Source organism: Talpa europaea (assembly GCF_964194135.1).
Source record: "Talpa europaea genome assembly, chromosome: 10".
NCBI lineage: Eukaryota > Metazoa > Chordata > Mammalia > Eulipotyphla > Talpidae > Talpa > Talpa europaea.
Genome location: NC_140077.1, coordinates 109,740,306 through 109,765,883, shown reverse-complemented (window position 1 = coordinate 109,765,883; position 25,578 = coordinate 109,740,306). Strand labels below are relative to the sequence as shown.

The window sequence follows — 25,578 nt, the reverse complement described above, 5'->3', positions numbered from 1 at the left end:
CAGAGGGTTGTTCCCAGAGGAAGAGGGTGCAGACCAGGCAGTTGACACAACAGACATTCACTGCTCACGGGCAAATAAGGCTGCTTCAAATCAGTCACAAGCCTCTAGTACTCAACCCGGCCTCCCTTCATCCCCAGGCTACTTATTATTGGGTTTTCCTCTGTGTTCTAGTTTAGGGATGGTCCAGGCTTATAAAGCAACCCAACTAAAGGTTCCCGTTGGTGCCATATACCTATCAGCGTGACCTTTTCTTAATGTTCACGTGATTCTAGCTTCTGCTTATGTCCGCTTTCATTTTTAAGAGACCTAGACCAAGAGGTGTACCTGGATGCCATCTACCTATTAGATAGGCCTGAGAAAGCATTGCTGAACCACCAGAAGCGATGGGATCAAAACACCTGATTAATGACTTCTAGGTTGTAGAATATGACTCCGCTCCCAACCAAAGAGAGTGAGGCCTGTGGGGAACACAACAACATAACCACTGTCCTTGTTTTGAGGGACTTTCGTAAAATTTCTATTTCAATTCTATCCATGAATCATATTTATTAGTGAGTCGCTATACATTTTTGCATGCAAACCTATAAGAATAGCAGAAATATTTAGTGAATTGCTTTCAAAGTGCTTAATTGAGAATATGAAACCTTTAACGATAAAGTTTCATATTTTGTTACATGTCACTGGGAAAATTTTGCACCTAGAGTTCTGAGGTTCACATTTTTTTCTTTCCCACGATGTGCAGCTCCATCACATGCCTTTAATGAACCTGGGTACACAAGTATGACGTGTTTTAATTTGTCTTTAGTCATACTGGTGTGATTAATATGCTCCTTTAAGAGCAAATTTTGCTTATTTTTCTTTTACACTTTGAATAGTCTCATGAGCCTGCTGGTAGACCTTTGCTAGGTACTTAAGATGCATATTAAATCTGCTCTTGGTAATTGACATAAATGAAAGCAAGCGAAAGTTTAAAAAGCACAAATCCTGACTTGACCCAAGAACATGCATGCTTTCATCTCAAACAGGAAAATCTTTCAATTAGTCATTTGTTTTCTCATCAGAAGCCTCTGTCACATTTAAACATGTTCTTTAAATCACGTCTAACTACATGCAGTAAGCATGCAAAAATAAAAACTTAATTTCTTTTTAAAGCAAATAGCTGGCTTTTGTTTCCTTAGTTTTAAACAGGAATAGTATCGCTTTGGTATATGCCAGACTTCCCCTGCTCTCTGTCTAAAACGCCACGTGCGCTCCCACTGTGTGCACGCCTCAGCATACATTCTATGGCTGTCTGTCCTAGCCAGGCCTTCTCAAAGCAACATTTGCTCCTGTACAGAGTTGAAATGACCTGACCCTTCTGCTTTATTTCACACCTGACCCCTTGTCACACTGTTCTTTGTGCCACTTGATTATGTCAAATGAAGGGGAGGCATTTTTCTTTGAAACTGGCTTTTCCCTGATGGAAGGTCAAGGTGGATTGTTAACTACAATGGTAATAAAACTACTTTCTATTTGCTCAAAAAGGGAATGGAGCTGTGGAATTCAGCTCAGAGGACAAATCTATTTCCTGAAGGTCTCTGTGTAGGAAGGTAGGGCATTTGTCCCTGTATTCTGTACATCTGCAAAAAACGCTGTGGCCTGCTTGGCTGGAACTGAGTGCCCGGTTGTTACTCAGCCATTGATGGATTCATTCGCCAAGCTCCTGTTTGCTGAACTTCTAATTGAGCCAGAAGAAAGGGGGGGAAATCCAGAAGTTCTGTCTTTATATGTTGCTAGATTGTCATGAATTCATTATAGAATTCAGATAGAGATTTCTAGTATTAAAATGAGAGAGAGGAGGAAGAAATAGGGCTTTTGTATTTGTGCCACAGAATTGTTCTTCACAGGGTCAGCATCTCCCCATTTATTTGTTCATATATTTACTATTGCTTTACCCATACTGACCTACAGTAAACCAAAATGCACAAAATTTCCATTTATCCATAACAAAGAATGGGGATTTCTTATTAACTGAATATTTTCATTCATAATTTTTAAGCTAGATGGTGAAAATTACCCAGTTTTCAAAAATGTACATGACAATATTATGAAAAATGGAAAAACAACAAAGCACTATTCTTAGATGCACAATTTGAAATGTTGTAGTCTCCATGTCATCATTAGAAATAAATCAGGTTTGCCATCACCCCCACATCCTTCACAAAGCCTGTGGGACTAGATGAGTGTTAGAATTCAGGGGTTTTCAGATTTATACTAAACCAGTGTGGTCACATATTACATATTACTTGCCAGTCCCACTGGGGTCTGAGGTAGTGCCTCATCATATATATGTGTGTGTGTGTGTGTGTGTGTGTGTAAATATACATATATATATGAATATGTATATTATAATACATCCGCAGAATACTGGGAAGGCAACTCTGGAAATTGAGTTAAATAAAAAGTACTTACTGGAAAGACATGCACTGCTTCACATCAGTTCATGTTTAGTCTTGAGGGCAAATAAATTTGCACTAAACTTATAAAAATAGCGCTTGCCTTTCCAAGCTTTTTGGATTTCAAAATGAGCCCTAAAGAGGTGGGTCTCTCCGATTCAGCTCGGTGTGCTGGCGACTCATTCGCCTGACAGTTAATTGACCCTCAACTTGTAGGGCCAGAACTGGGAAAGCAAAATGAAGCAAAAATGGCTTGTGAACTTCAAAGAAAAGTGCTGTCACTAAGCATCATGTGCATTAGTGATAAAATCATAAAGCCTTTCGAACTCTTAGGGACCTTTGGACTCATTTAACCCTGCTCTCTCATTCTCCACTGGACGACACTGAAGCCTGGAGACAAAATCATTTGTCTGAGCCTGGGTTAGCCACCCAGAGCCATTCTGACATTGAATTATATGTGAGATTAATCTTCATTACCTAACAAGGCTGATGTTTTGTTGTTACTTTTCCCAGAATGTTCCTTTTCTGAGTGACAGTGAAGAGTAGATTAGAAAGATGGAGGCTGGAGAGAGGACACTCTAGAGACTGATGTACTGAGAAGTGGAAACTGATATTAGAGTAGGAAGCAGCAGACGTGCAGGGCTGAATAAAGCCTCAGACCATAACACACCCTGAAGGCTAGAGTAGCCTGCCCTCTTCTTTCCCAGAGATGCTTGGCCAAGGAAATACATTGTTTGTCCATGAACACAAAATGAAGGTCTACATGGCGACTGTTACTCATTCTGGCTTAGATTTCCTTCTTTCAAAACATCCCCAAATATCACAGTAAAAAAACAGAGAATTGCCTTCACTTCTCAATAATATTTCAATTCAATGAAATTTCTCAAGGGAAGAAAGACACGAAACAGCAGCTATGGAGCTGTTGATGATTAGAGTTATTTTCAGGAAAATGATCAGTGTGTGAAAGGAAATACAGACGAGATCTTTTTAAAAAGAAAGACACAAGACATGAAGATGAAGTTAAAATTGTATTTCCAAAAACAGGATTATGAAATGTATTTTTTAAAGACCATCCGTCAGTTTTTTTATTAGTTTGATCTCTGTTAAAATGCAAATGTCCCTGAGAAAGGGGACTCTTATCCTTAGCAGTTTTTTCGTTTAGTGAAGAAATAATAGCTCTTTTCTCAAGTGCAGATTCTGATGGGGAGATAGCTCGAGAATTTTGGGGTTTGGAGACAGAAAGAGAGCTTTAAATCAAAAGAGAAAAAAGGCAAAACCTGAGAGGGGATGGACGGGGAAAACAAATCTCTGGTTTTGTAATCTGGACCACATTAAAGTAGTAACTTCCAGAATCAAGCTCCATTGCCAGATCATAGGATTTTATGTTCTTGTTCAAGAATTTTGAAACCTTATTAATTTGTTTAGACAATTGACATGCAATCCAATGCTTCTTGTTTTCTTCTTAAAATACAGAACCTTGGATCAGAGTAAATGGAGACAAAATATTTTCTCAATTTTGATCTTAACTTAGGATAAATGACCAGAAAAAATGTTATTTACTTTATTCATCACTTTTATAGAAAAAATAAAGGATAAGTATGACATTTATGAGGAGTTTCTGAAAGTAAAAGTCAAGCCATGGTTTAAAAAACAGAGTTAATTACATCATTTTCTTTTTTGTTTCAGTAGTGTTAAAGAGTTAACAAAAGATCACTGCAGTAATAAAGGCTGGTTCCTGGAAATTGAATTTATGATTATAGTTAAATAATTGAATTTAAACCCTGTAATATATTACACCAACTGCTTCCACATATGTGGATATTACAGCGCTTATGGACCAGACTAAAGTATACTTAAGACATACTATGTGGTAATGACTTAAATTAGTAGTTGGCAAAACTACAGACCAAATCTGGCTGGCAGCCTATTTTTACAAATAAAGTTTTATTGGAACACAGCCACACCATTTGTCTATAGATTATCTGTAGCTACTTTTGTGCTAAAACAGCAGACTTGAGTAGTTACTATGTAGAGAATCTATGACCCACAAAACCTTAAATACTTACTGGGCTCCTTAACAAAAAGTTCCCAAATGCCACATGTAGGTAGTGAATTGGTTATTCTCAGTACATTCCTCTCTGAGAAATTATTTTGCTTTAAATCTTTGAAGACCCTATATAATCATTGCTATGATAATATTTTAACAAAGCGAGGAATCTCTTGAAAAATTTGAATATTCTCTAAATGAACATTTTAATCCTGCATCAATGAATTGTAATGCTTTTGATGGTTTATACTTCTTGGTGCTTTGAATATATTTGGGGACAAATAACACAGAACTATTTTTGAGAGTGCTATTGATGGGACAAGCGGAAAGTGGTGGTATGGGTCCTCTTGATTGCATCTTTTAACTTTCCACAGTCAATGACAGGTAGGATTTCCACTAGTCATAGGCACACATTGGCTTGTACACATATTTCAAATCAGCATTGTCTTGACCTGGGATTATACTGCTGTTCCCTGCCATTAACCAGGCAGCACTGTGTGTGATGCTGACCTTCCGCACAATACAAAATAGTCCAGGAATACTTCAGCCTTTAGTGCAGCTCCAAGCACCTAGCACTGGCATCATCCCCCATGTCAGCCATGAGCTTCCCAAGGACAGAGACCCTGCTGATGTCTCTCCCTGCAGCACAGCCTTTGGTACCACCAGCCCCGCAAAACTGTGGTTTTCATCAAAAAGTGTCCTTTTAGCATTCCCCACCTCTGCCCACTCAACAGTGGAAGCACGCATTCAGGGAAGGAACACCATTTTGTCTCTCCTCCAACCAGGGGTGCTTACGAGAGTGAAAGCAGAGTCTTGTCCCAGTTTTGCTAGAACAAAGACCAGAACCGTGTCCAGGTGGACCAGGATGTATGCCCACCTTCAATATCTAAATTTTTTAACTACAAAACTCCCTTAGCTATGCCAGACCCCATCATTGACTAAGCCTGTATCATGCAATAGAGGTGAAAATGACCTTAATGATGGTAGTGAAATGACTAAAATCCAAAGCGTTTTAAAAATGGGAGGACTCTCCATGAACTTGCCCGTGGTGTTGGTGCCGGATACAAGCTACATGGTGACCAAGCCTCTTCCTTTTGCTCTCCTCCTTTCAATCAAGAAAAACAGGTGGCTGTCACTATAGACAATTGCCAATGAAAGAAGAAAAAAGAAACCATGAGTGAAGGCGTTTGGGGAGTTGGTGGGGTGATCTAGGGCTGTGTGAGGATAAGGAAGCCAGATCTGCCACAAGCCATCTTACTTCACTTTCCTTCCTTTTTAATCCCTAAAGAAAAAGCAGAGTCGAGCATGCACTGATCTTGCAGTAAGCTTCACTTAGACCGTAAAACTGAGTCCATGTTAAATTATGCAGCTCGCTATATTAAGCCAGGACTTTCCAGTCCACCCAAAGTTTCCAGGAAAGTTCTGTTTGACCTTTGTATAAAAGACCACCTTTACTAGGTGACTTATTTTTGCTGCCCTCTTGGGTGGTCGAATGAGGCAGGCAGACTTCCCTGTTGAACAACATACAACCTTCTTGTTGCCAACTGAACATTACACTGGGATGTGGCTTGGAGGAACAGTTTCTCAATACTATAAACAACGGCTTTCTTGGAACAGTTTGTTGCTGAAGCATAAAGAGAGGTTGCTCTTGGATTAGCCTTGAGTAGCATGTGAATTGGTTAAGGAAGCGAGTGTGGCTGACCCACTGAATTACAGTGGCCATAATAGAATTGAATTCAGTATCCTTTAGGGGAAGCTCTAAGAAGAGTTATTATGTCACCAAACCTAAAGAGAAGGAATTTTTTGAAGAGCCAGAAAGTCAGGGAGAAACAGTCTTTGGGGAGACATTGCAAAGTCCAAAAAAAAAAATAGTTTAAGGGCAAAGGCTAGTTAAAATACAAATTTGTTCTCTGTGATCCTAAATATATTAAATCATATTTCAACAGAGCGGTATGCTGTCCTGGGATGGAAGAGTTGTTAGAGTTAGGATGGGGGATTAAACACATTGAAGATATTGAAAACAAGGCATAAGAAAGAAGTGATAGGGAAGATATTCACTCTGCTTATCTGAATGAAAATGTACTTAAAAATAGAATTTCTAGTAACTCCTATTCAATTATAGGCTATTAAGAGGTTATTAAAGATGTAAATGATTCTGAGTGGAAAGAAGTCAACAAAAGAATGAGAACATCAATTTACCAGTTTGCTGGACAACCGCAGCAAAGCAGCTTGGGTAGTTGTCAGAGCTTCCCAAGAAGACCATGGTTTGGCCTCACCCATCACAGGGACAAATATTTCTTAAAATATGTATGAAAGATTACACATGGAGAAGAAAGATGGTTAGCTTGGAATTACTTCCAAATCATCGCTGTTCAAGGCATTGCCCTTTATCTCTTAGCCTCCATGGCAGATTGGCTTAAAATAAACGATCAAGTGTGCAGGGCAAGGATGATTTATTCTTTGGTAATATCCCACAGATTTGTCCCTGCATAATTGTTCTACTTGGTCAGCACTCTTATTAACGGTTACAGCTGATTGTTGTAGCAGCTCATGTCTGTCTGTCTAAGCATCAGCCATCTGTGCAATAATTTTTTCAATATCCTAATAATAGTCTCTTCGTGTGTCCAGGAAGGCTTCAGCTCAGTAAGTGTTGCTTTCATTTAAATAGAGCACTTTCTAGGCTAAAGGAGGACTCCTTTGTCCTCCTTTGCCACTTGGTGTGAAGAATGACCTCACGAGTGGTGCTGGTCACATCATCTCTTATGGGGTCTTCTACATACCTTTGGTTTACATGAATGTGCTAACTATAAACAGGTGTTAATGCTATATGCCCGCTTAACTTGTACCAACCTGATGAAGGATATTCAGTCTACTACAAATAGAACCCAAGAACTTTGATTTGGTATGCTCAAGATTCAGCGAGTTTCGCACAGGAAAGGGTAAGCCCACTCTTGTTCAGTAGCTTCAATAGTCTATATTAAGTTGCTACTTGGTGTCTTTGTTTCTCCACCATCAACTATGTCATTTCCCTACTACACACACATAAAGGTTATTTGAAGTAGTTATTTTTGATGTTCTGGGCACCTAACAGTGTTTGACATAGTTTTTGCTATTGGCTGATAGCCATTTCAGGATGATTAAAGCTAAAGTTGATACCTTACACTATTATTGCATATACCTTTCAACTTGAACTTGTTTAACAAAAAGAGGATGCACCTTTTTAAAGTTCCATATTTTAGATATTTTGCAAGATACTCTCCATGTCATTTTGGCAATTGTCCTATAATCTGGATAGTATTATCCCTGTTTTATAGGTAAAGAAATTCATGTGCAGAAGAGTTAAGTAATCTTCCCAGTGATAAATATCTAGTAGCTGGTGGAACCAGGATTCAAATTCATGTATCTCTGACACTAGAGTCATACAAAATCTATCCAAAAAACACTCACTCAAAATCCAACCTGCAAACATTTTAAGATATTTTGCTCCAGAATCAACACTGATCCCCAAGTCTGCTGTCTTCCACAAGGATGACATGATAAAGTAACTAAGAGAGACTCAGAGAAAGTTTCTGCTCCTACTCTGTTCCCAAGTATGGGTCCAACTTGGAAGAGTCTGGTGAAGTAGAAAAAGAGCTCCCTTTGGTTTGACCTTGAACAATACAAATGGAGAGAAGCAGAAGGTGGCTTGCTGCAAGAGCCCCAAGTTGATGCTGACTGACAGTGTCCTTCTGTAGAATTAATAGAAACTCCCGTTTTGAAGTCCCAGGTAGCTGATAGGTGAAAATGTATTAGTCATGCCAATCTTTGGGGAAAACGCTCACCTGTGTGGTAAGATAAGCCTTTCTCTATTCTGGGTGTGTGTTTTTTCTGCCAAGATAAGTGGAGAGGCTACATATTGGAACTTAGGGAGGAAGTTTATACCCTTCTAGTGAACTTGAGGAAACCAGAGGCGCTTCTGTTCTATGGTTTTCCCAAGCCCATTTCATGCTCCAAAGGACACTTCACGGGGCACATGCTAAATGTCAAACTGGCCTAGTAGACAACATTTACTTTGCCCAGTGAAAGAGTTGCAGAATGATAAAGGAGGAAATTCATTCTCTAAGAAGTTATATGTAAGAATAGAAGGCTGAGAATCCAGTCTCATACACACAAAACATCCCATTTCCCCAGTTCTGCATAATTCTGCATAACTTGTAATTACTCGTACAATGGATGTGCAGAAAGGCCATAGGTGTCTCTTGGGTTTAAAGTAGGAGCTGTAAGGTCTCTGAGTAGAAATGCCACTGGAGCCTGGCCAGGCCAGGAGCCAGATAGCATCTGGGCACTTGTTCTAAGATACTAAAGCCATTTTTGTGATCGACAGATGCCTACGAAAGAGTCTGAGTTGCAAAAATGAAAAAGCCTTTTTACACATTGCTGGGTTCAAACTGCCTCAGTCTGCGGCATTCAGGCTGCGCCTGCGCACATGCGCTGAGCAGTTTGACTTCAGAGGGCTCTTCTGAATGTATTATATTTCACCCCGAAGCTGTTCTTTATAACAAACAGGAAACCTCACTAAATTTAACCCAAAGTTTAAGCAATGGAAAGACACATAGATGATGTCGTACATTATAAATATTTTTTGTACTTGCTCGTTTATTTCTAAGGAAATTATGAGAATGACATCATAATGATGACTGACTTTTATTAGTGTTTTTGCTCTGAAGTTCTGGACAAGTAGTGATGAAGAAAAACAAATTGTCTAGTGTTATCCCCTAATACTTTACCTGATGTTTTCTAGTGACATTAATCTGAGGAAGTAATTCTGGGACTACCATACACCATTAGTTTTCTTTTCCACTTTTATCACGAAAAAGCATCATGGTAGTAAAGCAAAACGTCTCTTAAAACAGATGATGAAGAATAATTACCTTTAACTGTTACCTTTTATTTGAACTACCACTTGCATTAATCTACAACTTAAAAAACAATTTACACTAATATTTTGTAGACCATTTCTTATTCATATCAGCAGGCTTTTCATAACTTTATTATACGGTTTTAGCAATATGTGTCGTTGCTCTACCAATACCAATAGAAGTCAGTAATAATCTATTTTTAATTAGAACTTTACTCTAGGACATGTTCTAAACAAATTCTTTTAATGACTTATTTGACAAAATTGAGTCTTAGAAGAGCATGGAGTTTAGGTATATGTGAGACATGAAATGGAGCACAGGTTTAAAAGTTTTCCATTTATAACCTCAACAAATACCTGACTGCCTAGTAAGTGTCATTCACTGGACTCAGTACTGAGATGCACTCGAGGGATAATCAGATCTGACTGCCATTTAAGATGGCTTTATGTGGCAGGGAACCTGGTAGGTACAATCACCACCCAATTCTGTGATAGCAGATATCCTAGAAACATACAGATGTTAGGAAGAAATATCATTCTGGGGTCAGAGAGGACTTTGCAGAAGAGCAAGAGTTGCCTTTTAAAAGATCAAAAGTCATTCTAGAACAACTAGATGGGGATGAACTTCCAAACAGATGGAATAACCAAAAAGTATGCGGCTCTAAGAGCCCAGGACACATAATGTCGACCCAGGAAACATAAAGTCGAGTGTGGCTGGAACAACAGCACATGAGACAAAATGGCAGAAGTTGGAGAAAGAGGTTGGGCTATCTTGTGAAGGGTCTTGTGTTCCTTCTTAGGTTATTTAGGCTTATTATTTAGGTGATGAGCATTTTGTTATTGCTTTAAGGAGGCAAAGTGAAATGATGGATTTGTTCTTTATAAACCTGTGTAAAACAAGTGGAGTGAGGCCCTATTTATCATCAGACAGAGCCAATGGAACGACAAAACTCTCATAGCCAAAGAAATGAGCTGCCTTTTCTCTAGTCCATGGGCTCCTTACCCCCATTTAGTTTTACATTAAGAAACCGCATGATTCAATTCAAAAAAGATAAACACATGCAATTTGCAGCAACATGGAGGGCGCTGGAAGGGATCATGCTCAGCGAAATAAGCCAGAAAGAAAAAGAAAAATACCGGATGGTCTCACTCACAGCAGGAATCTAGAAAACTTAAATAAGGGACCAGGAAAATGAATAACTATAAGAAAGCGAAAATCAAAATCAACAAAAAACTATGAACCAGAGACACTTTTTGGGGGGTGGGGGGCGGGAGGGGAGGGATTGGGGTCAGAATGGAGGGGTTGCAATTGTATGGGGAATATAAAAATAAAATTTATTATTAAAAAAAAAAAGAAACCGCATGATTCAAAGAAAACAGATTCGTCTGTGTTTTAACCAATTCAACAGCCTGCTTTGGGCGGCATTAAGGGCACTGCTGTCTCCTGCTTCTAGACTATTCTGGGATGGTGTGTAGTATTCTACAAAATAGTATTTCATTATATATTTGGCAGTTATCAAAAAAATCATAGCTGTATCTGTGGTAGTCTTCTGTTTATCATACAATGGAAAGATTGCTAATTTTCCAATTAACTTCTATCATATTTATAATAATCAGATAGCTGGATTTCTAATATTCACATCAATTGGACCTTATATTTTGATTATAAATGTAGGGAAAATTCTTTAAATATTTTATATTATCCATATTAATCTTGATAGGTAATTTCAGATTTTCTGATTCCCCAATTCCCGCTATCCAGACTTAAGGAGTAACAATTTAAATCTGGAATTATTTAAGAAAGAGCAGAACAAGGCATAGTGCTGATCTTTGTGTCCATAATTAGTCTGATAAACTGCTATTTTTGGATTTTGCTTTTCTGACCATATGATTCTTAAAAATATCTGTCCCTTTCACTAATGTGTTTGTGTTTATATTCTTTTTTTAATGTCACTAATTACATATAAGTACAAGCATGAGTGTCTTTATATAATTAAATAAGTCTATGTAGATTTAATTTTAAGGCCTTTTATAGGTCTTTTAAAAGCCTTTGAGGGTCTTTTAAAATTGGTTCCTTTATTTTATCTCCAGTAATACAAATATGCAGTAAACCAAGCAGCTTCGCTGCAAATAGCACAAAATAACTAAGTGCCACCAGAGAAGCCCCTTCTCAAGCCCTCATCCCAAGAGTCACAGTCACACATGATCAATGAGAAAAAAATCAAACATTTCATAAAAAAAAAATAGGGTGCAAAATTACCCCTCCAAAGTCAAACAGTCACAAAGCAGGGATGCAATTCCAGCTTTCAGCTTAGAGAACCCATCTAGAGCCAATGTCTGGACCTGGCCCTCAGCCACCCGAGATTCTCCACAATCCAGAGCGAGAATGGGAGAGTGTGCATGTTTGTGTTCTTCCTTTAGCTGTCTCTTTTTCCAAAAATTTATCCTCAGTATTCACAAAAGGTATCTCTGGGATATGCTGTTTTCTTTCTTCCCTCTCACTCTCGGGCCCCTTGAAGGCTCACCCTGAATGGGCATCTTCAGAGAGATGGTCTCCGATTTCCTCTTCCAACTACGCTTTTTCATAACCAGCTAGACTTTGCTTTCATGGGCCTCTCCAAAATTTAATTTTGTATCTATTTGTAGGCTTACTTGTTTGAAGTCTCTTTCCCCAACTAGAACAAAATAGCATAGACATGGCACACAGCAAGCAAGGCCCTCCTTTGTTGGACTCCAGCAGTGGGTGGGGACCATTCTGCACCCCTTCCTTAACAACCTCCTAACAGGCGGGGGCAGGAAATGCCCCTATTGGAAGGTGATAAAACTGAGACACAGGGAGGCCAAATAACTGCTGTCAAAAAGCGAACAAGTGGAGGAGACAAGTTGCATAGCAAGGCCATCTCCACCCCTGAGCCCGTGCTTTTGAACACGAACAAACAGGTGCTGGATACTGGAGTCCTGGTGGGAGAGCTGCATAGAGAGTCAGGATAGATGGGAATGATGTTACAGGTGTTGAAGGGAGCAGTACTGGCACTCAGGAAGGTGCAACCTTTATAAACACTCATTAGTCTTGAGATTGAGGACGAGAACTTATCTCTGCACGATGATACCACAAATTAAATGGGGAGCATTAAATAGCCATCAGTTTTATCAAATTCATATATGTTGACTTATGAACATATTAAGAAATGCTGATCTGTCTTTCACTGTTGGGCTCCTCAGTTAACTAAGAACACAATCTCATGCAATTTGAGTATTGGAAGTTCCACCACATTCTACCTATTGGTCCCAAGTTATAGTATCTGCAGATATTTAAAGTGTATTTTCCATCATTTATACTATGGGAACAGAGCTTGCTTTCCATCGAAAACCTCCCCAGTGGCGGAACAGCCATGGGAACAGTAAATAGCCAGACATTATCTTCTGCAAAATAAATTTTCATGTACTTAAGGCAAGTGAGGTGTACACAAGAGGTTTTCTTTTATGAACTTTAGAAATCCAAGACCTCCATTTATTCTTTCTTCATATGTTCTATTTTGATTTTGTAATTACTTTCCTATCTTTAGTCTGGTCCTCCTAGGGATTTTTCAGGTACCTATATATACAGTTCCCATACTTGGATGTGGGTTCCTATGAGCTGGCCACTCACAGGCAACTGTGACCTATTTGCTACCTAGAAATCACAGCAGAACATTCCTTGACTACCTAGGGAGTGTAGCCCCTATCTCCAGGCAGGCCTGGGGACGCCTAGGCTGCTGTGACTTGATTATGTGACTGTCTCCATGGTAGTCTCGGGATAACTCCGCCTGTGACAACACCATACTTTGCTGATGCAAATGTCTCTTGACGTATGGTCACGATGCCCCCTTCCCTGTCCCTCATAAAACTTTGTCCCCCATTCCTATCCCACCCTCCGGACCTTATTCCTCATACTACCGTCGCATGATCAGCTTTTACTAGCCCGTATGCTTTCAATAATGGCTCAAGAACTTCTGCTCAAGTAGCAGAGCCTTGCCTTGCAAACCTGCTCCACGACTGCTGTGTCCCTCATTATGTTGCAAAGCGGCAATAAAGTTCCTGTGTCAACCCTTGGAGTCCATCTAATGGGATAGCATCATACTTTCTTGATCACAGAAAATATGGGACTGCAAAATTATATTTAAATTTGTAATATAACTCTACTGAAGATGCATCTTTTAGAAATATATTAATTTTATTCAGATTTATTACAAATATGTAATATATCAAATATAAGAAAGAACTATTTAATTTGGAGAGCTGAGGTCCAGCAAATGTTTGTTTTCTAAATGTTGATGTGTAACTAATGATATCTTGGAATAAGAATATTTCCAATATAAAAATGAATGTTCAGATGGATCATTTTTAGTCTTTCCATGGTGCTGTGTTGCTAGAATTCTGCCTCGAATCACTTTATAAAATAATATCAAAGATTCAAAGAATTTGATTTTTCTCCTTTGGTAAATTGCAAGTTTAATTGACATATAAATCATGTAAATACAAACTCTACTCAGAAAACCAATTTTAAAAGTGCCATAATTTTTATATGACCTTGAAGTTCCAGCAATCTATTGCATAACTTTTCAAAAGAAGTCACATAGAGGAAACCTCATATTTTCTTAAATTTATTAGTGTTCCTTGGTGGTCTAAACTGTTGGGTTTTTTTTTTTTTTCAAGGTTTCTTTCAAAGCAATAATCTTACTTAATTATTTGATGTTTGTTCTCATGTAAGTCAATTTGAGTTCTTATTTGTAGTAACAATAGGAAATACATAATGGCAAAGAGTGGACAGACATGACTAAGAAACTCAACTACCCTAGTGTTATATTTCTACATATGATGAAGATAATGTTTTTAGCTGCATGACCACTGTATTAACCACACATCATAAAATATAAACTTTATGAAAGCAAGAGTTTGAATTCATTGAAAACTATTTTCTATACTTTGCTAGAGGTAAGCATTTATCCTTAATATTAGGATATTTTTTCTTTGAATTAAAAGGACCCTGAAACTCCCATTTTTTTGACAGGAGAAAATAAACTACAAAATATAAATCAGATGAAACTCTTAAGAAGCTATACTTTATTGTCCTTTATATTTTAATGTTTAAAACAAAATGGTCAGACTTTATGACTCAGATTTTAGCTTTACAGATGGCCAGTGAAGTCAATTTTATTTCATTAGTTTTCAATCTAATAACGTAATACTCCTAATAATTTAATAAAATTTTGACTTTCATTGTTATACAAGTCTATAGTCTTTATATCTATACAATCTTTATTAATAAACTATGAAAAATTATTTTACTTCACTATAGACCAAGTCTTTCTAAGAAGAATATTTCTAAGTTACAAAACAGTAAGATACCTTTTTACTTGTTAAGTAAAATATACGATAGGATTTGAAGAGGTTAGTGTGTTTTCTAAATTACTTCCTTGTTCCAAAGGAATTATCTGCTTTTCCAACAAGTTTGGCCAATATTTGCCAATGTGATTTTTTTTTTTAAATATTTGTACTTTAAACATGATCCTAAGAAGGAAATCCTTGAGAAAGTGAGAGAGGGAAAAATGAAAACTGCCCAACATAAACAAATATATTCTTTCTTCACCTAGCTTTTGAGGATCTGTATATATATTAAGATTTTATTTATTTTTGCATAGAAGAACTGGGGTGCAGGCCAGAGGTGTGGGGGGTAGTGAGAGGAATCACCAGAGTGGGTAGCAGAACAGGCAGATCTACTGAAATACACTGCTGAGGGGAGCATTGGGTGAGACAGGCTGGGCCATGTGGGTTAGCTCCCTGGCCGGAGATTGAACTCAGGCCATAGAGGTGATAGCACTGAGACTGAACCCCTAGGCCACCAGTGAGGCCCAGGATCTATTTTTCCATCACTGTGGTATGCTCTCTTAGTTCTTGAATAGTCTTATCTTCTTCCTTAGTTTATAATTGGATATTCAAATTTGAATCTAAATTGCATACTTTTAAAATATAAATATGTATTACATTAGTCAACATCACTCTGCAGTAATTCTCAGTCATTTGCCAATATCAAGAATGCATATTTTTCTATCATAAATCTTGGAAGTGCATTTTTGCCATTTGTTTTTGGTGGGGAAGAATTACCATATTATTACACCATACACAAACAGGGGTTGATTTGTTTCTCCTATTTCTTTTCTTTGTTTGCTAAAGAATTATGTTTAAGCTTGGAACATGCAGACTATGGCCAAGCAGGTCTGTTTCAAATCTTAATAAAAATCCAGATTACCCCAACCTTGCAAATATTCAGTAATGAGGCAGTGGTAAACACATACCATCTAACTCTCCTGAAGAAATACTACGGGGTAAGCCTGGCGCTAGCTGCGTCACTGTGCCTTTCCATGCTGCAATTTTCTGAAGTCCAAAAGTTCTTTGAATGGTAGGCAGCAAGATAAAAGTGTCTACATCATTTAAATGCATTCCACAACATTTTAATTAAAATGTAGGGTTACGGGCCTCTCTGGTGGCTCAGGCAGTTGAGCGCAGCGCTGTGAAGCTGTCTGCAGCTTCTGCAGTGCTGGTTCAATCCCCGCCAGCCGCGGAACAACCCACATGGTGCAGCAGATCTCTCCTGTCTCACCCGCTGCTCCCCTCAGCAGTGTATTTTGTCAGTCTGCCTGTTCTGTTCCCCACACTGTCTCTCATGGATCCTCTCACCCTCCTGCACATCGGGCCTGTACCCCGGCTCTAAAAAAGAAATATAGGGTTACATTTAAAATCACACTCCCAAAATCTTATTATTGTATGGGTCAATTGAATTTGCCCACTGTCATAAATAACTGTATTTTCAATTCAAATAGCACATTGGAATTTATGAAATGATTTTACATTCACTGCTTCCTTTGATGATCTGTGTGACCTCACAAGAGGAAGGAAAGCTATTTACCAAGCACTTTTAATTGGCCTCTTCCCCATTAAGTAACCCAACAGACTCTTTGAAAGGATTGTGGTGTGTTCTGCTCTGTTTTGGGTGGGCTACTAGATTTTATGTATGTTTTATCTAAAAAAAAAACAAAACAAAGAAATACCTTTTCTATCATGTTTAATGAATGATTTAATTATTTAACCCCCCCTGTTTAATTTACAAAAAGATTTAGATGCTTCACCTTGAAACGAAGGAACAGTTGTGATAGAATTTTAGAGCAGGAGGGAAAAGAACAGAACACAATAATAAGGGAGGGAGAGAAAGCAGTCAGGAGAATAGAAATATGAACGTTTGACAGCTGACTGGTCTCATCTCTCAACAACCACGTCAGTGACATCAAGTCACCAGCTTGAAATGGGCCATGATTGGTGAGATATTTACATCACAGAATGTAAACAAGTCAAGACATTTTTCTTTTCCTAAATAGTGGGTTTACCAGCACAATATTGTTTTAAAACCTAAGTTAACTGTGTTAAAATAATTGAGATCGAAGCTTTAGTTTATCCCCCTTGTGGAGCTCTGGAGAGCTCATTTAGACTATTTGAGTCCTGCTTCGTGACCATGGGTGCTGATGAGGGCATGCAATGCAACATACTCATTACGTGTTCATTTCTTCAATTAGAAATATGTGGTGGAACAGTATCACATGATAGTTTGCATTTTGAGCAAGCTGCTTATAGCTGCTACCCTTCTGAGGCCTTATTCAGAAAATAAAAATAATAAAATAGCATTACACTCTAAAGTTGTGATAAAGTTTAAAACAAACAAAAAAAATGCTTGCAATTTACTTAGCATAGTTCCTGGCACATAGTAAAAGCTCAATACATGGTACCAGGTTCCACTATAGATGGGATCTTTTGTAAGACACCAGACATACCAAGATCAAGTCTTTGGTTCAAGAAGCTTACAGCCTAGTAAATTCATCTAGTTGCTAGTTTATGTGTCTTACATTTTGCTCTAACAATGTTGTAGCCCAATATTTTTGCACTTTTATAGTTCAATCTAGAAATATTTACATTTTAAAATCTAAGGTACAATAGGTATTAAACCTGTAGCTTGTCATAGAAGAGTCTAGTGTAGTTACAAAGCTTTTTAAAATTGTCATTGTTACTCGTTTTTAATTCTCATGGATATTCTTATGATTTTGTTGAACCTGTAACTTATTTTCATGTCGCCTAGATGGAGCAAAAGAACTTCTCTTTCTCTAAGTGTTACCAACATTTTTGTACATTTTCCTTCTTCTGAAGTGTTTAGCGGTAGGATTTTATTTGGGGGAAGAGTTTATTCTTTCTCTTGTTTTATTATTTTGTTACTTTAGATTACTTCAAATAGATGTTTCACACAGTTTGATTTTATTGAAGTATTTTGTTCTTTGAAGACAATGTTTTGGTGAACTGAACTTTGGAATAACATAAATATTATTAACATTTGACATATATTAGGCCAAATAGTCCCTAGTGTTCAAGATATTCTCTGTTACCACATTGGATTCCTTGGGTAGCATATTAAAAATTTTTTATAAATATCACAGTTCAGTCCAGAAGGGAAGAGGAAGGGCGGAGTGGGTGAGGAAGTAGATAACTCAGGACAAAGAGGACACAGCAAGGTGAAGAATAAAGTTGGGTTGATTATGTGAGCTTAATGTAGTATGTACAGTATGTGTTACATATGTTGTGCATGCCACTATAATATACACAATATGTACTAATGTATATACATTTTATACATTATTAACATAATGTAACATGTTGATTTTCTATGGCTCATGCCTGAAACTTGTGTTATAATGCAATGTTATTTCAGTGAGCATGAAATTTAATTCCATTTGATAATACAAGGTTTATATAAAACATGAACATAGATACATAAAATATTGTGACTACAATAGTTTTTAAGTATATAACTGATATGTATATACACTTTCCCCATGGGTGCCAGATGTCAAAAGATCATCCATATATGGGATAAGAAGCCACTGGGAATCTATATTCTTAAAAAAATAACCATTTCTAACATCTTCTCCTTGTGTAGACTGTAACCCAAACCCAGAGCAGTTTGTTTATGTTTGAAAAAAATGTGCAAGAGAACTGTTGGAGAAAGCCAGTAGACTTTCAGGTGGATGGCATCTACCTAGAATATGTGTCCTCCTTCCATTTGGAATCTTCTAGACTGCCTTTGCATTTACTACCTTTAGAAAATAAGGTGTACAGTCTCTAAAAACAGATATGATATGAGCCTTTTGCTATGCACCAGAAATTATATACCCCATGAGACACTTCCTAAAAACCTGGATGGCTGGGTGCCTTCTAACAGCTTCCAACCTTGCTGGAAGTTGACGGAGTAGGTCTTCAGTGTATTGGTGCTGATTTTATCCTCAGAGATCAAGAGAGGAACGATCAAACCAAAAGAGTAATTAACAAAATGATACAAAACATTTTATAAAAATGTGAAGTTCCAAGTAAGATTTGTATAAAGGGAGACTACCAAATATATACCACGTGTTCTTTGACTTCAACGGCATTGGTAGAGCTGATCATGACCTCCTCTTTCTTCCTAAAAGGAAATGCATTAAGGAACTTCGTAGGGTTTTTACATGGGGTATTTTGTGACCCCAAATGAATTTTTCTTCTCACACCAACCAATTCTTTGACACCAATTGTGTGTCAAATGATTCAATTTAATTTTGACTCTAACTATTGAGAGTTAGCCTAGGCCCCACAAATTAAGGGATCAACTACCCTCACAAGACTACAAATAGGATGTCTAGGATACCCATAGTTCTACTGTTGACTACAAACTCAGAGGTTCCCACAGACTCAATAATTCTCTAGAAAGACTCACAGAACTCAGGAAAGTACTTTACATACCATAACTAAACAACCAAATGGAAGAGATGCATAGGGCAAGCTAAGGGGTGATCTTAGTCACAACATTTTATGTATGTATGTTCATGTTTTATTTTATATACATCTTATATTGTCAAATGGAATTAAATTTCATATTTACTAAAATAAGCACAGAGATTTGGACACCCCACCCTCCCAGCACCTCAAAATGTTGAGCAAGCCAGACGTTCTCTAAACTCTGTTGTTGTGGAAGCTTTGATACGCGTATTGATTGAGTCCTGGCCATTAGTGACTGAGCTTAACCTCCAGCCCCTCTCTCCTCCTGGAAGTTTCCTGTGTAAGTGGGAGGAAGGGGCACAGAGGGACTAAACATTCCAATCTTCCTATCACATTTTCTCATACCTCTGGCTCCTGGCCCCCATTCTGCGGCTCTCTGGGGCTCGCTAAGAGTCACTCATTAGCATAAACTCAAGTAAGTTTGATAGGGGCTCAGGAGAAATAACAAAAGACTCTCCTATTGTTCTGGAAAGTCCAGTCATTTTAGCTCTGTGCCAGAAACTAGGGACAAAGCCTAAATATATTTATCATTTTAGCACAGAACCAACCCATGCAGTTCCTCCCATAAGTTAACTCAGGACCTTCAGGGATTGACTCCTTTTCTGAGACTTTTAGAACTATTGCAAAGCAGTGTTTTTCCAGGAGTTCTGAAGAAAATAATGCTCCACATGGCCTTTCAAAACATGGTCAAAACAAAATAAGAGAGAAACCTTAGGTGTTCATACACTAGCCTCAGTGCTGAAAGTTATCTAGAGTGCATTGTTACTCTATTTATTATTCATTTTTTGGATCATGCATGTTTCTAATAACGTAGCATTGTTTAACCCCTTGCATGGCCCACATGAGCATCATGAAGATATATAGTGGGGAAGAAACACCGAACACTTGCCTTTCCAACTGCTTCCTGTATAAGCCCCATTTAGTTCTTATCCCTTGTGCCAGTCATAACACCTAACATATAGAATACACTCAATAAATATTTGTTGAATGAATGTTAAATACAAACTTGTTTTTGAACAAGGGAGATCTTGAACATAGCACTGCATTATTTAATTTATATCTCATTGTTTTCTCAAGACCATAGGACCATTTCCAGCCTCCTGAACTTGATGCCAGTGACTTGCCCCCTAGGCCACTAAAAGAAACGATGAATCCCATTCAGTGCTGCCCAGTTCTGTTCCCTAAAATCTGCAAGTTGACATTCCTTGAAAGAAATTAAGGCAAATTTTAAAGAAGCCAGGAATCAGAAAAAAAATAATCTTAACCACATTGAAAGTATGAAGAGAATGTTTTCTTTCAAACAGTATCACAATAAAAGACTTTCAAATAATATTCCACAATTTCTCTGAAAAAGAAAAAAATGCTTTCTGCTATAATCATGCCCTGATTGCCTCTCTTCTGCATAGCTACTTGGTATTCTTCAAAGAAAAGGAGTATTCTTTGTAGATTGGTTAATTTTCATCTGTTCACCCAGAGAAGAGTTTATTCCAAAACTCTAAGACTAGATCTGACCTTGCACTTACACTAAAGTCATCAGTGCTCTCTGTTTGGGGGTTTGGTCTCTGCTGTCAGCCTGTGAAATTACTCCTGAAAGCCAAGTGGGAACTATAGTGGCATACTGTGAACTTAATTTACAAAGTACCTCAGGAGGGTTTCTGATTAACGCTGAAGCCTGGGCCCATCCCAAGGTTCCAAAGTGTAAAGGGAAACATTTTCAAATCATGCAGCCACTTGATTTTGAGCAGTGATTTGTGTCTGGTGTGGGGCTTCAGAGAATTAGGAGGTTGGTGAGAGGAGAAGAGAAGGTCTCACGGTAGGTAGGGCATTGGTCAGTGAGCTAATGCAAGAGAGAAAGACAGAGACAGAGACAGAGAGACAGACACAGACACAGAGACAGACAGAGACAGACAGAGACAGAGAGAACAAATTAGCCAAACAGAGCAAACCCTAAAATGTTGTTTGTAAATGACTTGTGGTCCATTTGCTTCTAGCAGTGATGTACATTCCCAGAAGCACAACATGAACACAAAGAATATTAATAATGAGTACAAAGTATAATATGAATAATTGGACAAATCACTGCTTTCCACATGGGATTAACAGCTTTCAAAAGTCTAATGTTAGAAATCCATGTCTTTTTGAAAGACCACGACTTCCATTAGCCATTCTATTCATGTGTTTTTCTCCCTTTCAACCAGTTTGGCTCAACTAATAATCACTGGAGAGTCTTTCTCCCCAGATGCACACTAGAAACAGTTCAATCATTTGACATTTCTAAGAGTCCATGATTTTAATTCTATAAAGCTTCACACAAAGAGGGGAGAGGATAGGAAGGAAGAAGAAGGGAGTCAGTAATGTTGGCATAAGGGTTTTCTGCAGAGCCTCTGAAGCTGGAGATCAGAGGCTGAAACAGGGAAAGGAAAGGAGGCAGTGCTTAGGCTGTGATGAATAGAAGGAGGCTGTGGACATGGAGCCCAACCTGGTTAGAGGGGACTAAGACAATAGAATGGAAGAGCAGGATCAGGGAGGGTTGGTCAACAGCCAGTCCTGCCTCCACACACCAACACTGGCTTCTCAGGCTGGACCAATATCCTGGAGCAATCTCAGGAGGCTTGGGGGCCTCAAATGTCTGGTGGGATTTCCTGTGCTATGGCCTCCACTGGCCCTGGTCCAAAGTTAACCTTTCATGGCCAATCCACCTACTTCTCCATGAAATCTTGAGAAATAACTCAGATCTCAAGGATAGGTTTGCATGTGAGAGGTAAATCATGATTGATCAGTAACACACTACAAAGAAACAATATAACTCTGGAAATTTATCTGAGCCAAACAAAACCCATCAGGCCAGTTTCCTGACCTCCGGAGTGTATCCCTCCTTCCTGATATCCCTGAATCTTTAGGAGTTGTGTTATATCATTTAAACTAATTTTGAGATACACCCAAGGTACTTACTTAATACTTTTTTTTAAAGCTTCTTAGGAAAATAGTTCTCTGAAATGAGTAAAAAATAATTAGTCATTTTTAGATCAACCAGAACACCACTTTGCATTTGCATTTGGAAGTGAACTAAACAATTATGAAATCATACAAAACGATTCATCAAATGTAAATCCTATAACCTGATAAATTCAAAATTACTGACATTTTTAAGGTGGCTCTTTTGATATAGTTCCTTTCACTCATATATCTCATTCTGTTTTTATATTCGACACATTAATAAATGTCAAGGATGACCCCAGATTCATTATGCAATAGGTGAATCTCCAAAATGAAAGATTATCTCCTATTGAGGATTTGTTTAAATCTCTTTTCCCATCTGTCTACAGTGCCTGCATTCTACATTCTTAATTCCTGAAAGGCAACCAGCATGGTTTGAAACCATGTTGCTATCCAACTCAAATTGTGTTCCAAATGATTCGATTAAAAACTACAAAAGAACTACTTTCAACCAAAGCTTCTTATAGATGAACACAAACATTTGTGAAGTGGGCATGCCTTACTTACTCTGCGCTCCCAGCGTTAGAGGGAAATATATTCAGAAGAGGAATTAATCACAAACTAAATCCCACCCCTAGGCTTCCTTATACACCCCACAAGGAGGTCTAAATATGCAATGTTTTTCTACAATCGAATCTTAGTGACACATCCCAGCTCTCTGTGTCTCACGAGATAGGCAAGAGATATTTGCTCAGTGGAAAATCCTAGAGCCGCCACATCACATCAATATTAAAATCATCATAGCAAGAGAATCCAAAAAACAGGCGCGTTCATAGATCCTAGTCATCAGTCCTGCCCCTCCATGAGGTGATTCTTTTGATTAAATTTAAGCCTATGGTGATATGCAGATGAAGTGGTTGACTCCTTTGACATTTGAATACTGATTTGGTAATTCTGGGATATTTGCATGCACTTTATCACTTATATACTGTTGAAGTTTGGATGTTTATATGAATAGTACATATCTGAAAGCAGTTTTCCTCTAATCTGGGAAATAAATCAGACTGTGCTTATTAAAAGTGAACTTTGATGCCTAAAACTTTATAAATTCTCAAATCCATACAGAATAACAACTACAAATAATGCTAAGCACATGCTGTCCTGGGGGACAAAAGCACGAGGGGCTTCATTACCGAGCACAACCTTGCAAAGAGGTTGCAGCATTAGAGATTTTTTTTCTCCTCTAACACTTCTGAGGAGGAACTTAGAGCTTTTTGCCCTAGTAGACGCTGTGATGTTTAATGAAACGGCGGATATAGGATGATGTACCAGAGGCAACTGCAGCATTTAATCTCTACGTCTTGCTTTTCACCATTGTGACTAACTCATCAGACTACACAGGAAATGCTCCCTGGCCGCTGAATATGAACTTTGCTCTCTGATCGAGATAAATTTAGACACTTTGATTTCATTATAGAAATTCCGAGACTACTTGTGGGATAAAACAAATGTTAAGACCATATTGAATTTCATCAAGCTGAATTAGCAGAAAATAAAGATAAAATGCCTTTCTATTTAAGAACATGATGATATTTTAATTGGTACAGCATTTGGCATGGCTAATGTACACAATCCTTGACATTCATGTAATAACAAAAGAAAGTTGTTTCGGGTTTTTCTTTTATTTTTCAGTATCTCCTATTCCCCCTAGTTTTGCTCCCTCCCACCCCTATCTTGGCCCTGGCTTTTAGCTCTTCTCCCAGGTCTCCATCCTTCTATAAGGAAAAACTACGCAGGGCAGGGATACATGTAAAAATACATCACTTCTATGTAGATAGGCCCAGGCTGCTTATTACCTAGCTGTGATGAAAGACCACCATCGTCGTGACAACTGATGTCGATGCCTCCAGGGTAAAACAAAGGTTTACATATTACACAAGCAATTGAACTGTTTTCTAAACATATTGCCAAGACAGTGGGAGTTGGCAGCCCACACTGTGTTTTAGGTTTTGGAGACTTGAATTAGAAGTGACTGCTGATTATGAACCTTTTTATTTGTCTTCTATGAACTACAGCAACCTAGTAACCCAGCAAAGAATTCTTCACCGCACTTAAACTTGTCTTCCTAGCTTCCCAAGATTACATGCACAAATCACTCGACAAAAGTGCTGTAAGAGTCCTGCGCGTAGATAACCACAAGACAATTGTCTTGTTCTAACCCTTCAAGAGTACCACAAAGTGAAATGTTTTATAATCCTTTTTTGTGCAGTAGGCAAGGAAGAAAAGAAAAGAGTTTGGGCAAAGATTATCCAGAAGAAAGAAAGAGACTCTTTCGGGGTTCCAGTGGAAGCACAATAAAGAACATAATTAACTTCACGATTCTTTGTGTTTTTCATTTGACTGCAGGGAGGAGATGAAAGAGGACTGTTAAGCCTTGCATTCCATCCCAATTACAAGAAAAATGGAAAGCTGTATGTGTCTTACACCACCAACCAGGAACGGTGGGCGATCGGCCCCCACGACCACATTCTTCGAGTGGTGGAGTACACCGTCTCCAGGTACCCCTGAGCGGCACCCAGGCAGGGATGTGTTTTCGTCTTATTTTCTCATTATCTCTTCATAATTTTTCGTGTAGGAGTTACACGTAATTAGCCATAAGATGGTAATAATTAAACAACAATCTACGTCTCGCTTACAGCCTGGAGAACTGAGGAAAATGAACGCTCTGGCACTTTTCCTCAATCATCTTTCTACTTAAATGCTACTTCTGAAACTTAGAACAGAGCACAGTTTTCCCAGTAATTTTTAGGAACTGCTCGTCAAGGCTGTGTTCCCTCACCGGCCAGCCGGGCATCTGCTCCCTGTCTGTGTCTGTCGCCTTGCTGGTGAGGGCTCCTGCTTCTTTAACAATCCTGTGTTGTTTCCACCCCACAATACAGAAAAAACCCTCATCAAGTGGATCTGAGGACGGCCAGGGTATTTCTTGAAGTAGCTGAGCTGCACAGGAAGCACTTGGGGGGACAGCTGCTCTTTGGCCCCGACGGCTTCCTCTACATCATCCTCGGTGACGGCATGATCACGCTGGATGACATGGAAGAGATGGATGGGCTGAGGTAAAACAACCGGTTCCTTTTGGTATGAACGTGCTATAAATGCCAAGAAAAAGGGTCAGAGCTAGTGAGTTTAGAACTGTCCTTGACAAATACTGGATGGTGTCGGTTATATGTGGGATACAGAGAAACAAAGGGTCACACAAAACCAAACCAGTAAGAACCACGAGGGGAGGGTGGAAGGGGAGGCAGGAGAAGGGGCACGGAGGGCCAGGGTGGGGCCTGTGGGCGCCGTGGTGGTGACATGCCTCTGGGGAGGTGGGA

The 25,578-nt window shown here is 38.6% G+C and overlaps 1 protein-coding gene across 1 annotated transcript in view; it reads left to right on the top strand.

The window, feature by feature from the left end:
* HHIP (hedgehog interacting protein) overlaps nucleotides 1-25,578 on the top strand; it is a gene marked incomplete at both ends in the record, with an annotated part of 84,243 nt that overhangs the window by 31,373 nt on the left and 27,292 nt on the right. The window contains 2 exons of the mRNA XM_084245707.1: nucleotides 24,611-24,762; nucleotides 25,144-25,317. Of these exons, the coding sequence (XP_084101833.1) occupies nucleotides 24,611-24,762; nucleotides 25,144-25,317 (326 nt within the window). The remainder of the gene's footprint in view (nucleotides 1-24,610; nucleotides 24,763-25,143; nucleotides 25,318-25,578) is intronic.